General features: G+C 36.2%; 3 protein-coding genes across 4 annotated transcripts; 1 reads left to right on the top strand and 2 right to left on the bottom strand.

Moving 5' to 3' along the window:
- Positions 1-1,941: 1,941 nt before the first annotated feature.
- Positions 1,942-4,118, bottom strand: LOC122058622 (UPF0496 protein At3g49070-like). Its single transcript, XM_042621259.1, has 2 exons — positions 3,989-4,118; positions 1,942-3,125 (listed from the first exon to the last, which is right to left on the bottom strand). Exons 1-2 carry the CDS (start codon positions 4,038-4,040, stop codon positions 2,062-2,064), a joined length of 1,116 nt encoding a protein of 371 aa, XP_042477193.1. The 5' UTR covers positions 4,041-4,118; the 3' UTR covers positions 1,942-2,061.
- Positions 4,119-7,647: 3,529 nt separating this feature from the next.
- Positions 7,648-11,984, top strand: LOC122059247. Of its 2 annotated transcripts, none has more exons than XM_042621936.1 (9): positions 7,648-7,874; positions 7,982-8,062; positions 8,690-8,785; positions 9,006-9,172; positions 10,860-10,929; positions 11,022-11,101; positions 11,220-11,282; positions 11,494-11,570; positions 11,693-11,984. In XM_042621936.1, the coding sequence occupies exons 1-9, from the start codon at positions 7,797-7,799 to the stop codon at positions 11,791-11,793; spliced, it is 813 nt and encodes a 270-aa protein (XP_042477870.1). In that variant the 5' UTR covers positions 7,648-7,796; the 3' UTR covers positions 11,794-11,984. The 2 variants fall into 2 exon arrangements, with proteins under 2 accessions (XP_042477870.1, XP_042477871.1); XM_042621937.1 differs by having other exon boundaries at positions 7,651-7,874; positions 8,690-8,779.
- Positions 11,985-14,091: 2,107 nt separating this feature from the next.
- On the bottom strand, positions 14,092-15,497 carry LOC122059357. Its single transcript, XM_042622092.1, has 3 exons — positions 14,938-15,497; positions 14,724-14,852; positions 14,092-14,531 (listed from the first exon to the last, which is right to left on the bottom strand). Exons 1-3 carry the CDS (start codon positions 15,307-15,309, stop codon positions 14,349-14,351), a joined length of 684 nt encoding a protein of 227 aa, XP_042478026.1. The 5' UTR covers positions 15,310-15,497; the 3' UTR covers positions 14,092-14,348.
- Positions 15,498-16,611: the final 1,114 nt, after the last annotated feature.

The following is a 16,611-nucleotide window of genomic DNA, read 5'->3' as shown; positions in this document are numbered from 1 at the left end:
TTTTTTTTTTTTTTTTTAACTCCAAATATATATGACCCATTCATCATGGGTCATCCACTTGACTCTCTATTTATGGATATTAAATTAAAGTTCAGAGCAAAAGTGAAGAAGCTAAAAGATTGAATTTAAGTCCACCCATATGGTCCAGCCTTCAACGGTTTTAACAGGTTTTGCATGAGTAGGTGGTGTATGGGTCCCCCCTAAACCTTCTCTCTTCAAGTGCAGGAATAGCTATCACCTGGTGGTCCTGGTCCTATGGATTGGGAATAGCCCATTAGAGCATCCGACGAGGGAATTTAAGTTGTCAATTTAGAATCGAAACAAAAACTATAATCAAATTCGACGGTTTAAAATGGAATTAAATTGAAAAAATAAAATCCGATTTTGGTTGTGAAAAATAAAATTAATTTGATTTAATTTCAAAATCAAAATCGTTGGTTTGAATCAAATTGATCAGAATAAAACCAAAATCAAACTGAAAATCATATAAGAACAGAATAATAATCCAATCGAAAATCAGTTCGATTTTGATTTTAGTTTTTCAGATCTATTCGGTTTCAATTTTTATATATTGTTTCTTGAACCCAAAAAAACACAAAAATAACCAATTAACACCGTTCGGAAGGATTCTCTGCATGTCCATTAGCTTTTACAGTCGCTCAACTATCAAGTTAGGGAACAATTAGATATTGGCAAAACTCTAAGAAATTTTATAAATTCAATTATTAGTAGAATATCAAACATTATAATATCCACTTTTATAATAGCCTTTCTTTTTCACCAACTTCCGTTACAACAAAAATTTTTTTTATATGTTTGTATGTATTTTTTACTTTAAACTGTTTGATTAAGGCAAAAGTTGTTTTCAACTAAAGAGCTCCATCTACTTGCTTCCTCATTGATTGGGTACCTGGATATATAAAAAGAATTTAATGTGTTATTATTATTATTTTTTTAATGAGAAATAAAAAGAAGAACATTAATAGAGGATAAAGTTTATATCTATATTATATCAATTTTAAGGATTTGTTAGTTTTACTGCTCATAGTTTTAAAAGTTATATGCTTAAGAAAAAAGGACCATTTTGTTAGCTGGCCTGAGCCGAACATTAGTATTGAAGATGATATCGCAAACATCTGAGAAACAACGTACAACGCTCAAAGGCCATGACCTGCTATCTAAGTTGTTATTTGAATCACTTATATATATCTATAGTTGGAAATTAAATTACATGGATTGAATTCTACTATCAAATATTTGATATTCTTACATACAATATAAACTCCCTTCATAATTTACATTTACAATGGATTTTTATCTTTGCTCAATATAATAATGGTTAATTGCTGGTTATGACTGTACCAAAAAAATAAAAAATAAAAAATTTGCTGGTTTTGGTAAGCCTATTTTTCACACAACTTTTAATAGGAAAAGCAACGCGGTAGTTAATTGTTGGTTTTGAATAGCTGAAAGGTTAGCTATAATATATTCTCAATAAATAATGAAAAGAAATTTGTAAACTCTCTCTCTCTCTCTCTCTCTCTCTCTCTCTCTCATTTTAAATAGATGAAAGTTTAGTTAGATCATATAATTACGTATGTATTTCATTGATGAATCGAATAATAAAAGGAACCTGCGGAACCTAAATCATAATAAACCCTACAATCATGTATCTTTGGCGAGTTATGTAAAATTACCTACGATGGATTAATTTATTTCTTGAGTTGTATAAAACAGATTAGAAAGTACCATATTTGATATTTTAAGATTGTATCTTCATGAGGTTGTAATTTCATTCCCTATTCTAGTTGTTTTAGCAGATTATTTCACTTAAATTGAATTATGAAAACTATATACAAACTGAATGAAACCGAATAAAGGAACCAATTAGGAACCAAAATTTATGAATGTAGTTTATAGAAATTGTATTATGAACTGAACTAAAACTAAAATTGAACCAATTAACACCCTTAGTTGAAAAGTTATTAAATAAGTAATTTTGAAAAGAATTGGAAAAAAAAAAAAGTGCCACTAGCCAGAGGTGAATACAGATGAACTGAGTCATACTCTGCTGAGTTCCTCCATAACCTTCTTCATTACAAGGCTTCTAGCCCTATTGATGGTCATGAAGCATAAGTACAAGTGCTCCTCTAACTCATCCAACTGTTGGGTAAAGCTCGAGTTGTTCTTCTTAAGCTGGCGAGCCACTTCTCCAATCGGTTGGAACCGGTCCTCCTTCCGCTCCAACCAGAACTGAACCATGGTCCGCAGGTGCTCCAACTCGTCATGTAACCGAGTCAGGAGCCTCCTTATAGTATCCAAGTCCCTATTTAAAATGTACGTTCCTTTGGCCGCCGCATCCAGCTGAGCCGACAGCCGAGCCAAGCTCTTGGTTGAAGCCAGCTTGATTGAAGCCATTATGAAACCTGGAACTGCCACCAACATGGCTAAACCATGAGCCGTCACAATTACAACCACCGAAGCGGTTAGTGCCACAAGAAAAACGGCTGAACCGTGTTTGAACCGCTTGACGAGACGGAGCCTTGCACGGGCTTGGTCACGACTTGATTCGAGGCGTTTGAGCAAACCGGTGCAACCCGCTTGCACGGCACGGAATTGGGAGAGTGAGTTAGCCGACGAACCAAATGGGTTGAGAGAGTGAGCGAACTCGGTGAGGTGGTCTAAGACCACCGGGAAGTGGGATTTAGACAGGAATTGGGTGGTTTCGAGGGTGTGGATGGTAGTTTTGAGAGGGTGGTATTGGGCACGTGTTTTGTGGATGTCTTTCAGGAGGAGACCACAAAGGAGTGAGGCGTCGGCGGTTTCGGCGAAGTAGTCGGAGAGAATAGAGTGGTTCTCTGGGTGGTTTTGGGGCTGAGCCAACCCCAGGACCTGGGTGACTGTGGGTTGGTCCGGTTCTAGTAGGTGCTCGGCGAAGAGCCTATAGGATGGGAGGCGCGTGGCCGTGGTGGAGGACTCCACGGGAATACAAGTGGCAGAATCTCCATTTGTTAGGGTGAGGATACGGGACCAGAAATCGGTGTAAGATTCGGTACGGAAGGCGTTGGCGTACTCTTCGCGAACATCAATGTCGGACTCGGGACCGGTGGGAGGTACGCCGGACACTGCTTTAAAAGAGAGTCGAGAATGAATGTATAAGGTTATGTTTGGATGCTAAGAAAAGAGAAGAGAAAAAAAATAAAAAATCATTACGTCTTCATGATTTTTGAAGGCAAGAAATTTTTTAAAAAATATAAAAATATAAAAAATGAAAATGTCCTGATGTACCGGAGGTATACCTAGATCTCTGTCTATCTCTCTCCTTCTTTGCTTGAATTTCCTATGTCCCTCTTATTTCAATCCTCCCATTAATTGAGCCACTAACTTTAAGAAACCCAACAACATACTTAACCTCAACAACAATAACAATCATAATCTTATCCCAACTAAATGAGGCCACTACATGGATCTGATATGGCCTAAAATAGTAGTAGACAAAAGAATAGAAAGAAGTCCCAAATGAAAGTAAACGAATGTCGTAGTAATAATAATAATAATAATAATAATAATAATAATAATAATAATAATAATAAGTATCATCTCAAGAACATCCTTCCAGGAAAAGAAAAACAAATCCTTCAATTTAAAATTTTCTCCCACAAAAAAGATTATTTCAATAGGGAAAGAAAATTTTGATAATATCAAGATGAATTTCAAATTTAAACCAAAAAATCTTCTCGTGTTGCTTTGCGTGGCAAATAGCGGGGAAAAGCAAAATGGAGAGAAGAAAACCTCACAAGAATTTATTCAATTTCTTTTTCTTTTCATGCCTTCCTAACACAACCGAAACTTCATATCCCACTCTCTTAAAACTGAATATATCAACCCCCGACAGTCCATGAGAACTGAGAACCTCTCTCTCTCTCATAAGCGCATTTGAATCTATACAGAAAGGGAAAATAGTAGTTGCAAGTGATTTATTACTCACCCCTCCGAGAGAGGAACTGTCCCATGCGATGCAAACTAAACTTTATGGTCATGCTGCCCTTTCAAATGCCTGCAAGTCAGAGAGAGAGAGAGAGAGAGAGAGAGAGAGAGAGAGAGAGAGGCCACAGAAAGGAACACCTTTTGCTTTGCTTTGGTTTTATATACATATACATATATATAGAAACATGTTGAAAAGCCAAATGATAAACGTGAAGGAAAATGATACAATCTTCAATTATATATCTTGAAGTGCAGGGGAAGTTGTCAGCAATATTGGTATTATGTTTCTTTTATTTAATATGGGAGTTGGTGGTTGTAAGTTGTAACTAGTAACTTGGAAGTGTTCAAGTAGTATTCTGCTAGTCTTGGCTTTTCCTTGAGACTTCAGGAAACACAATCTTTACACAAACAAGTCAAGGTACTCCATGGGTTAATGTATGTTTACTGAGTGGTAACTAAGCTTCTACCTTCACAAATGGCAGCAATATCTGATAAAGTAGAAATTGAATATATATGAATGGAAAAGTTTTTATTGGGTACATGATTCTATATAAGATGATAAGAAAGAACTCCAAATATTTATTAACCAATATTTATTAATCAAATGTGTATAGTTAGAAAACTAGGTTTTTTTACTCAACCTACCTTTTTCAAAAAAAATCTGGTGAGTTGGGTGAGTAATGTATTTTCTTATCTTCATAACTCTAAACCAAGTTTCATTTTTTTTTTTTTTTTTAAATTTGATTTGGGAATTAAAACCTGGTTTTCCAACCATGTCAAATGTACCTAAAAAACAAAACACATAAACTACAAATTCGTAGGAGTAGGGTGGAGAGCCACTATTTCACTTTAATTATCCATAGGTTCAAGTCAGTAGTCTTCCATTGGAGTCTGGGTAGCGCAGTTGGTGAACAACGAACTTGGTACGAGCCGTAAACTCAGACATCTTAAGTTCGACTCTCATTAAGCACACCTTGGGTCACTCACACAGGGGTGTTTAGTGCTTGTTCTTCACTGCTTTCAATGAAAGGTTCTCATTCAACCCTAGAATGACCTGGTCCATGCAGTTGTGGGATCAGTATGAGCCCGCGGGACTAATTAAGCAAAAGGCCTGGACAACCGTAATTAATAAAAAAAAAAATATTCATATCAACCGGATACATATCAGTATAGTTGATATTTAATATCAACATGATACTAATACCGGTGTGATGTATCAATCCAGACTAAGGGCAGAATGGTTCAACCCAATATCATGACTAAATCTTTGTTCCGAATGTGATTGAATATCATCTTGGATCAACTACTGATCATCACCTTGGTAAATTATTGGCTCACCTACTAACTAATCAAATGCAGACCCTCCATAGGCAAGTTGGGTTTAATAGATGGAGCAATACCCGTTTTGGATTCACAACTTGAAATAAGTAATTAATCAAGAATGATGTGATGGGCTTCACATGGCTTGTCCAGAGTCCAACCCTCAAGGGGTACCAAAGGGTTGGTGTCACCAATATTTAAATATATCCATATGTCCCTAGTAGGACAATTTAATAAGTTGATGGTATTATGGCAATCCAGTCCCACTCTCCTTTTGGGCTGACATTGGTAATAACTTAGTTTGGACCCTCAAGGAAGAATTAATGTGAGTGGAGCATACTTTACATTTTCTCTTCTCTCTCTTTCTTTCTTCTTCAAAAGGGGATTTCCTGATGAAGTAAAAGCTTCAACTCATTAATAGTAATAGAAAGTAAATGTGTTGCAAAAACTATTGATTATGTCCATGAAAATTATGGTAATCTCATATAGTTCAGTCCTTAATCAAAATTTCATACAAAGTTAGGTAACACTGTTGAATTGATTAATATTTGAAATGTGTTGTCACTAAAGTGGTCAATCAAGAAGTTCTAACATTCTTTTCGTTGCTTTCTTATCATATTCTCAAAAATTATTGGATACGATATTTACTACAAAAAGTTGAAAATAATTTAATACAATATTTATGTGAAATGATAGGAATTGATTTTATTGAGGAAAAGAAAATTATGATATCTTAAAAGGGAAAAAATGTAAAACTATCGTTTTCTAGAGTGAAGGCCTTTTGAATAGTTTTGTGAGGCCTCCTCGACCAATTAGTTTTGTAGGGAACTAAATTTCATCTAAGATCATTAGATTTTGAATGAGATAGGAGTGATTTGTACATGTATGGTAAGAAAGGAGATAAGGGTCTTATAATAATTCTTATCCAATGGAATACAAGTTTTTTTTTTTAATTAATATATATATTTTTAATAATGGAATCCAAGTTCAATTCATTAATTTTTGGATCTTGTTATGAGGCACACACTTGAGTGAATCTCTATAACCACACTTGACATATAATATCGGCCACATTGCAGCTCCCATGTTTTCTGTTCATATGTCAAATTTCAGCCTATCTAAATTGATTAGGTGGCAAAACTAATCATAAAAAATGACTATTTTACAAGTTGATGGTTCAATGTAAAGCGGCAGGGATGTGAATGGAATGAAGTAGAGGGAATTGCAATGACCTATCTAAAGTGGTTGTTTCGTAGGATGCCAAAGGAGTGGTGGAGGTTGCCTTATCTATATCCTTTTTCACTATTAGTTGGCCTATTAGACCTAGATTAGTGGATATTTGGGAGATTTTTCCATCTTTTTGTTTTTGGAAATTGTTTGGTTTTTCTTCAAACCTTGTAATTTTTAATAATTCGATCGGTTGGACCGGGTGATCTACAACTTTTTCTTTTTAACGATTCTTTCAATGAATAACCAATCAGAACCTTGGCACAGACCATCCCAGCAAGCGGTCGACAATCCGAATAGTCCAAACATTGATCAACCACCTCATCCAGTGGTCCATACAAAATTACTCATTAATTTGTGGTGGGTAGAGTATACTATGATTCTGGTTTCCTTCCTTTGATGATTATTAGCATAGGATTAGGGAAAGAAATGAGAAAGTGAAGATTGAGAATATAGTTAAGTTTGATGTGTTGGGAGAGATATTATAATCCGAATATGATGGTGACACAGTTGGTATTATACATCTTCTCATAGTTTCTCTCTTTTGCGATATGTGGGTTCTCTCATAAATGAACCATGCAACCCCAATACCTATCGTGCTCCCATTGACTTGGCATGAGACATTCCATCCCACACTGATGACATGTTGATCCTTGCCCTAATGTAATATAAGGAAATACGAAAGACACAATCCTTGCCTGCCCAAGACTTTCTTAGGCTGGCTCAAACTCAAGTTAAGGTTGGGTGACCTGGCCTAGAACCAGCCCGGAGTTGCAAATTGTGAAGAGAAGGTTAGTTGTAGGGTTGTAAGAAACAAAACAGGATTGGTTGAACTAATCGAGACCAGACTGATAATAGACGATAAGAGACCATTAAAAGAAACTGATAATGAACCCAAACCACTCGGACTGATACAGGCCGAAACTGGACATGTATCCAAATGCGGTCCAGCCGTTGGATATGCATCAGCCGATTGGAGCGAGGTCTTGGGATGACTCTCGACTTCAAGAACTGCGACCACCAAACGCACCCCTTTCAAATCATAGAGCATTTGACTTGTATGACGTGGCAAGTGATCATTGGAGAGCAGTGGAAGATAATACTCGTTCATTCAACTCCTCATATTCCGTGGAGAAAACCAAGCGTATCTTCTGACCTGCTGCGATTCAATTCAACTATATAAGAACTGCGAAATCCTTTTTAGTTGGGAAGATTGAAGTTTTAAGGGCAAAAGAATCTAAACAAACTGAAAAGGGGGGAAAATGGGGGATCTGTATGCCCTAGATTTTGATGGAGTAATCTGTGATAGCTGTGGCGAGAGCTCAGTCTCTGCTTTTAAGGTGATTTTCCTTGTTAGGGTTTCTGCAAGTGTGTTTACACTTTACACATCTCAGCTTCAAATTTTTAATGAGTTTGATTTATTCATTTATGTATGATTGTACGGAAGGCTGCCAAACTACGATGGCCCCATCTCTTCGATTCTGTGGATTCTGCTACGGAAAGCTGGATAATTGATCAAATGCATGTCGTAAGCTCTCGCTTTTCCTTCTGTTTCAGTACACTGCTTTATGTTTTCCTTCGTTTAATTCCTTTTTTCCAATCTGGTAATTTTTGTTTTTTCAACCAAAAGTCGTCAACAGAATTTCTTTGTTTTGTATTCTTGCTCAAAACATCATGAGACTAATCTGGCACTTGAAACCATTATAATTAAGCCAATGCACTGTTAACTTGTTTGATTATTACCTCCTATGCAATTAAGCAATGCTCTTGGATAGATTATTACCTCCTATGAAAATTAAGGGGATAATGAAAAAGGGTAGGTTCTATACATTGGCATGGGCCAAATTGATTCAATAAGAATTTTCTTTGGCAAGAGATGTGATGCAGATTTTTTTTTTCACAGTAGCTCTCCTTTTCTTTTGCTTAGTCCAAATGTAAATTTTCTCCTATTATTTCCTCAGTTTTCATGGTGAGGACTTAGTCTCCCCAATATTCTAGTTTGATTCTGAGTGTGCGACTCAGTGTGTATGAAGAAATCGGAGTCTCATACTTCTATATTCTCGTAACACAACATAATTGAAATGGTTTCATTTTAAGTATTTGTAAAATATAAGAAATTTGTGCTAGAGCTAACTACAGCGGCCTAATGTGATAGGTTCGTCCGGTGGTGGAAACAGGATATGAAAATGTGTTACTTGTGAGGTTGCTATTGGAGACCCGGATGCCTACCATTCGAAAGTCCTCGGTGCATGTGCTAAACTTTCTCTGAATCTCTATCACAGATTTTCTTTTATATATTCAGTAACAAATGATGGCATACATGTCCTTATTGGAATTGCTCTCCATTGGAAATTGAAAACCAAAGTTTTTGTCTTGCAATTTCATATTTTTCAACTAGAACAACAGTATGCTTTGCATTTTTGGATTATCATAGACACGGTCTACATCTGACTGCAAGGTTAATGTACAAGGTTGCAGCTGAACTCACTAATGATGGGATATTGGAGAACTGGTCAAAGTTGAAACCTGTCATTTTGGAGGAGTGGAATGAAAACAGAGAATCTTTAGTAGAACTCTTTGGAAAAGTCAGGGATGAATGGATAGAGAAGGACCTATCAAGTTGGATTGGTGCCAATAGGTAATTATTTTGAGCAAACTCACCTATGTAAATCTGCTTAATTGGATCACCTGATAGACTAACTAGGTGCATAATGTGTTAATAATTGACCCACAAAGACAACTGTTAGAGAAAATTGACTCAAATTTTCTTTTCTAGAAGTGTGAGGGTTATGCCCCTCCTCCCCCCCCCCCCCCAAAGTGCTTGAAATAAAAGAAAAGTCCCCAACATTGAGGTTTATCCTAATTGTCCTTAATTGATCAATTTGTTGTAAAAGAGCATTTCGGAGGTCCGTAGGTTGTTACAAGCTGAATCAAGTGAAATGTCTAAAATATAGGGGAGAAGTGGCCATTCATGTAGGTACAGTTATGGACATACTACTACTCATTCACCAATATTGGTCCATGTTGAAGTTTTATTGGCAAGCAATTTTAGCCTGTCCCGTAAGCTTTAGCTTCCACATGGCATCTCGAAGACAAGAAGAAATGGACATCCTTATAAATAGCGGTTGGAATGGGTTAAAACACTCTAATGTTGATGAAAAACTTGGAACTTTGATTTTTTTATGCCAAATTTATATTTTTGATATCTTTCTTGTCATCCATAAAGGATTCAAGGTATTGAACAAGCTAAGAATGAGAGGCAGCTAATGGTGTAGAACGTAAAATAAAAATATTAACCTTGCACAATTATAGTTGAATTATCTATAAGCACAGCGGATGTAGTGGTGCAAAAAGAAGTACAATTATGCAGATTGAAGGTACCAGCAGGGTACCTGAAAGCATGAACCAAATGTGGATTGAAGATAGCCACTATTATTCACAGCTTCAGTTGAAGGTCTCCGTTGTGGATATATATCTAGTTTAAGAGTAAGATACCCGGCCTAAAAAATTAGGTGACACACAGTGAAACAGCCTGGTGGATACTTTAACTCATGCTGAAAGGTTGCATTTATTATTATTATTTTTCCTTGGGGTTGGTAGGCAGGTTACTGGATTAGTTTTAGACCGTGAAGACAGTTCTGATTCCAGGTATGTGACACAAAGTACACATTCTCAAGATCTACTGTCTTAACAAGGTGGAATCTTTGAAGGTATTTGATAGTTGGATCTCTTTCTAGTGAAGAACGGATTACTGTTGAGTTTTGCTAAAGCCGCTTTGCCAACCATTCAGTTCCACTTTTGGTCCATTCTCATTGGCAGATCTAGCCATCATGACATGCAAACATAAGCCTTAACACTTTAATAAAAAATTAAGCTAATGATCAACAATTACATCGAGGTTTACTTCCGTGCTTGTTTAGGAACTGAAATGTGATTATAGCAGCTTTTTTGGGTTCAAATGCTTTCTCCTGGCCGTGATACGTCTTCAACTGAAGCCTCTTTTTCTCAGTATCAGTAATAATTCCAAATTTACAAGTTACTGGATCCTGATGATTGGTCCTCAGTAAACACTCTCTCAGTGTTTCTGTTATTTGTTCTCACAGAAACAAGGGGTGGTGAGAACGGCCACTGCCGAGTATGTTCGTTAAAATGAGTAATTCTTAGCTCGTCGTTACATAGTTTATATTGATAGCACACTTTACTTTCCATTTATATAATACATTATATGACATTGGTGCCTTTGGTTTTCTCTATTCGGAAGCTTTTACATGTGAAAGATGGCCTGTGGCAGTTGAAATTTGATCAGAAAATACTTCTCTACTCAGATTTTATCCAGGTGTATCCGATGCTTTGAAATTCGCAAGCTCAAGAGTATATATTGTTACCACAAAACAGGTGAACATTGTGATATTTATCATTACTTATTGCATTTGCTCTTTTATTCTCTTCAAAGGATTGCCTTACCCTGTTTATTTATGCCATTTCAGGGCCGATTTGCTGATGCATTACTGCAAGAGCTGGCAGGAGTTACAATGCCATCTGATAGAATCTATGGTCTCGGAACTGGGTCAGTAAAATGTTACCTAGTTAGGAAATGCTAAAGCCGGTCTTTGTTTCATTGGCCACTTCATCAGTCAGAGATGTGTTTTGTCTCCTGAATATAGTTTGTTGAAATTTTCTTTCAGTCCCAAAGTAGAAGTGTTGAAACAGCTTCAAGCCAAACCGGAGCACCAGGGTCTCACACTCCAGTAAGATTCATTATTCCTCAACAATAAAACAGAAATGGATATTTATACTTCAATGAATTTGCTCAAAGATCACTCGGTCTCTATGCCCTGCTGGTCCATTTCCAGGCAGCCTGGAAGCAGTTCTATTAGGCTTCCAGCACTTTTATGTGGCCCAAATCTTGAAACAAAGTTAAATTGAAAGCGAAATATATTCTGTGATTTCATTGAGCAGTTTTGTTGAGGATCGACTTGCAACTCTAAAGAATGTCATCAAGGAGACCGAGTTAGATGGATGGAATTTGTACCTGGGTAATGTTGCCTGTCTGCTTCTTCCCTATCACAACTTCATTCCTTTTTTCCCCATATTTTCCTCCTTTTGCTTCGTTTTGGTGCATGAATTTGCTAGCTAATTTTGCTTTTTCTTGGAGCAGGGGACTGGGGGTATAACACTCAAAAGGAGAGGGAGGATGCAGCAACCATTCCCAGGATAAACCTTCTTGGGCTCTCTGACTTCAGCAAGAAGCTGAAATAATTCATGTTTGCTGTTTACTTTTCTATTTTATTTAATTTTGATACTTCATTGCTAGCAGAGTTCCCCCACCCAAAAGATAAAAAAAAAGGGGGAAATAATTGGTCTTTACATTCTGCATTGTAATGTATGTGTCGAGGCTGGTAAGCCACCATCCATTTTACTCCTAATAAAGAAGATATCTGTAGACACAAGCCTAACCGGAATCAGAAGTTTGTTGAAGATTATGAACAATGCATGCCCCTTGGGAGCTAAGATCACAATTGGATCTGGGGGTGTTGTTAGGATTTAAAATGTAACCACAAGCGTATGGGTCAGTGTAGCTACGGATCGAACATAGGGAGAATATTTTTTTTATTATTATTATTTTTTTTAATAATGCGAAAGTGAACCGATTAATGGTTGTGATCTAATTCTAATTACCGTCCTAAACATATGTATCTAAAATAACGTCCTAACCATTCGTCATCTAAGAATTTAAAGACGCAAGTCACGTAATTAAAATTAAATAAATAAATAACTGAAAATAAACAACCCACGCAATTAAAAAAAAAACAATAAAGGAAAAAAATATTGAAATAAAAATAAAGTAAAAGAAATGGGATAAAGCTAGAGAAAGACTTACAAGTAGGTTTCTCTACTTAGCCCGAATGATGCATCATAATATGAGCTTTCTTACTTGACTAGAAAGTCACTCTTACAAGGATTACTCTACTTGGTTTTAGGGAAAATGAGACAATTAAAATAAAAACAATAAATTGATAGTTATATGGCTAGGAGGGGCAAAACCAACACATATATTAGCCATGAACCTCGGGGGAAAGGGATAGCAATAATATAACAACTGAAATTAAAATCCTAAATTAAGAAAGAAAGGGTAGTCAGAAGAGGGAATGAGAGGGGGGAGAGAAGACTACTGAAGGAGCCTACTTACTTGAACTTCAACTCTTGAACTGAAAACTTGATCGATTTGAGATACTATCAGTACTAAAAACCAGATCTGGAATAAACTAAATCTGAAATTTCTAGTACTAGAGAAAACAAATCTGAAGAAAAAAAAAATTGAACTTGAAATACATGCTTCATAGCTTGTTATTGTCACATAGAACTAAGCCTAGAACTAGAACTTGAAAATTACAACTTCAATTGCTTAAACAATAAAAATAAGAGACTGAATAAAAAACCAAAGTGCTTGCATTAATTGAATAAAAAGAACTTAAAAAATTTTTTAAAGCATAAACCAAGAACTAGAGCTAGAAAAAGAGATAGAGCAACTAAAAAAAAACTCTAGAAGAAGAATGAAGTGCCTCATTCCCTTGTGTTAATTCTATTATATAGATAATGGGGGAGGGAAGCTAAAGATTTTAGTTTCTAAAAAAAAAAAGATTTTTTTTTTAATCTTGTTGATGAGGTGGAGGAGAGAGAAGATAGAGAATTGTAAGAAATATGGAATCTTTTGCCTCCTTTGAGTGATGAGTAGGAGAGAAAATCTTCTAAAATAAAAACAAACCTCAACAAAATGGCAGCTAAGATGTTATAACTTGAGACCTCTTAATAAGGAAGGGATTTTGCACATTACAACTCACCAACTATATTAGGTAGTTGTTGTTACCAAAAATGAATCTTCAATCACTTAAGAATGTGGTCCATCGATCCTTGTTGGTATTTGAAATATTCCTTGTACCTCTGGGACAACTGCAAATGGGCTGGTTCTGCATCTCGGTTCAGTTATGATCCATTATTCTTTTTCTGACCTGAAAAGAATAATCACTTGTACGGGTGACCAAACGAATGTGTACTTTTAATTGAACACGTCCATCTTGCTCAGAATTTCGTCCTCTTCGCACCATGAAAATAAATAAGACCTATATATGTGTAAAATTGGAGATATAGGGCCCGATAGTTTTTAAGGTCTTAAAAATATAGAACCTATAAAAAGAGAGTAAAACCCGTAAAAAGAGAGTAAAATCTAAGGTAGTTCCATTCTAAATATGTAAAATGCATATTTTACTACTATAGATTTCATACATAAATGTGCTCATCAGGTGTCAAACGATTGGTTCAATTTTGATCACTTCAAATCGGTTTTTTTTTTTTTTTTTTTTTTTTTAATGCACTGGCCCAAACCAAACTCAGATTATTAAGCTGAGATTTGGTTTTGGTCCATATGGGTTTTTATGGGGTTGTCTCAACTATATTATGTATTCTTGAAATAGATTATGGGTCTAGAACATATTTTGAAACCCAACTCTTTTTTATTTTATCATTTCAAATTGTATTGTAAATCAAAAAATCTGAATATATTCAGCGAATACAAACCAAGCAAAACCTCAAATTATAAAATAAAGTGTTGCAGTTACACGTACATCTCTCTGACCCTACTAAAATAATGTGTGTTTTACATCTCAGAGTCCTTTTAGAATAAAGGGTGTCTTTCTTGTTCTTTTGAATCTCATGAAGTTTATGATATATAAACTAGCGAATGGAATCAACCAGACAAATAAAAATCAAATCAAATTCACTGAATTAGAAAATTTTAATTCTATTTATCAAAAGCATTAAAGCTCGTCACGTTTCAGTAGTTCTGACGACTCTGTAGAACTATGGTCCTGGGCTTCATTCTTCTCAATACGTAGCTTCTCGATAACTTCTTCTAAAGGTGGATCTCCAGGCCTTCGAACGACATGATCACCTATCTTCATCTCGTATGCCTCTGGTTGATTCAGTACAAATTCTTTCAACTAGCAAACACAGAGACAAGAAGGAAGTGATTTGAGCTTCAAATGAGAAATCCTCAAAAAAAAAAAAAAAAAAAAGATGTTCTCTGCAACTTGCAATTAGAGGGTAAGGGAAGTAAAATTTTCTACAAATTTGTAAAGAAAATTAAAAATTTCTTAATCATGGATTCAGGATCCTTTTAGCATACTGGATACCTCTGTTGTGTCTTTCCCCCTTTGCATGGTGAACATGATGGTGTTGGTATCGACAGCCTTGAAATTGGCCTCGATGGATCCGGTTTTGAGAACCTTAGTCCATTTCATAGCGATCTCCGTGACCATATCCTGAACAGAAACCCCAGCATTACCAGGAAATGGAAGAAATTGACGAGGAGAAAGGAGATTGGGAGGGGTGTCGTTTCTATGTTACCGGTGAACGTCGGACACCTAATCGGAGCTTGACGAAGCCAAAGGAGGGACCGGAATGGCGATTCATCATTTCGTCTTGAATCTGCGACGTATCCATCTTGGTGAAATCCATGGGCGGAGGTGGATCGAATTCGAAATCTTGCGAAGGTGTTGATTTTTCACCCCATCGCTTCCATTCCTCATCTTCTCCGTCATCGATCACGTCTTCCAGATCGTCCGGGATATGAACCCTTCTCTTCCCTCCTTCTGCAACTCTAACAATGCCATAATCCTTAATTATAAAAATCAGAGCGAGAAGCAGGAATAGCCGGACCAGAGGTGAAGCGGAGACGGAGGAGGAGGAGGATGAGGAGCAGCTGCTCTGCTTTCTCATAATCCTTCTTTCTTTTTCTTCAATTTTCTTCCCAAGAATAACGAAAACCACAGGGAAGAGATCGATGATGAAAGAAACGAAACTGGGATATGCCAAGTTTTGTGATCAGACGTGAATGCTTTTTGGGTGGATCAACGACGTAAGAGAATAAGAATTCGATGAACCCCATCTGTGGATGCTCGAAACTGCTCTGTAGGGAATAGCCCTCACGGAATTTGTAGAGCCAATCATCACTTTACACGATAGCATCCAGTTTTTATGCACCGTGTGTACAACTGTACATTATAAGATTTCAAAAGAGACCTTTTTGCCCTCTGTCCGGACTATTACTGTCGCTTCACATGAGCATTCTTAATAATGGGTAGCATAGAAAGGTGTTTATAGAAGCAAAATGACACTTCACCTAATTGCATGTAAATTACGTAAATGGCATGACAACGTTATCTTTTGGCACAGGTTCATGTCAATAAGCACGGCTAATGAGATGATGTGCAAGAACATCTTCAGTATGGGTAATGCGGTATTTTTGCACCTTATGTGTGTAAAAAGAGACATACACTCGGAAGTAGCATTCTTTCTTTCGTAAATTATACATGTACACTGATAGTTAGGGTTCGAAGAGATTTGCATTGACTTTTCACACTTTACCATTGACTCGCACGAAGGGTATATGGCGAACTTTGACCCTTTAGCACAACTGCCATTGGGGAAGGAACCACATAAGGGGATAGGTCATAGCTCGGTGCAAATCTGGCTCAGAGGCCACAGTGGTGGCATAGAGTTCGGAGTTTACATTGTGAATAACCTAATGAGCGCCTGCACTTGAGCTACAAAATGCAGTGCTTGGAAACTTTACAAGCTGATGACAGTCTAGGGGTATCAATTTAGAACTGAAACTGAAACCGAAATCAAAATAGACCATTTAAAATCAAAAGAAGCTGAAACAAATCAGTTCGATATCAATTTTATGGCAGAAGCCAATTGAAGCGAATTAAATAAATTCAATTTATTTTTTAAGTTTTAATTAATATGGATGATAAAATTTCATTTTAATATTTGATTAATTACGCAGATTGAAAGCAAAGATAAGGTAGATTCTCATGTCACCAAATATTTTATGTGCATGGCAACATCTCCCAATCATGGTTTCAAATATCAGTATTAGATTAGACGTATCTTGATTCATATTTATATTGATCAAGAAATATATTAATATCGGGTCGATCATGTATCAGTGAAACAATTCTTAGTAGAGAAAAATATCATAAATTTAGATTTTATTTTTTATTAAAATTGAGGGCA

This window comes from Macadamia integrifolia, chromosome 13 (assembly GCF_013358625.1).
Source record: "Macadamia integrifolia cultivar HAES 741 chromosome 13, SCU_Mint_v3, whole genome shotgun sequence".
In the NCBI taxonomy this organism is placed as follows: Eukaryota; Viridiplantae; Streptophyta; class Magnoliopsida; order Proteales; family Proteaceae; genus Macadamia; species Macadamia integrifolia.
The sequence above is the reverse complement of the archived record's forward strand: the minus strand, read 5'-3'. Positions and strand labels throughout refer to the sequence as shown.

Coding starts and splice junctions, on each gene's coding strand:
- LOC122058622 (XM_042621259.1), bottom strand. CDS start 4,040: ATGACCATAAAGTTTAGTTTGCATCGCATGGGACAGTTCCTCTCTCGG. Junction 3,126..3,988: donor ACAGTTCCTCTCTCGGAGGG/GTGAGTAATAAA, acceptor CTTTTAAAGCAG/TGTCCGGCGTACCTCCCACC.
- LOC122059247 (XM_042621936.1), top strand. CDS start 7,797: ATGGGGGATCTGTATGCCCTAGATTTTGATGGAGTAATCTGTGATAGC. Junction 7,875..7,981: donor GCTCAGTCTCTGCTTTTAAG/GTGATTTTCCTT, acceptor ATTGTACGGAAG/GCTGCCAAACTACGATGGCC. Junction 11,571..11,692: donor TGGATGGAATTTGTACCTGG/GTAATGTTGCCT, acceptor TTCTTGGAGCAG/GGGACTGGGGGTATAACACT.
- LOC122059357 (XM_042622092.1), bottom strand. CDS start 15,309: ATGAGAAAGCAGAGCAGCTGCTCCTCATCCTCCTCCTCCTCCGTCTCC. Junction 14,853..14,937: donor TAGGTGTCCGACGTTCACCG/GTAACATAGAAA, acceptor GTTTCTGTTCAG/GATATGGTCACGGAGATCGC. Junction 14,532..14,723: donor GGGGGAAAGACACAACAGAG/GTATCCAGTATG, acceptor TGTGTTTGCTAG/TTGAAAGAATTTGTACTGAA.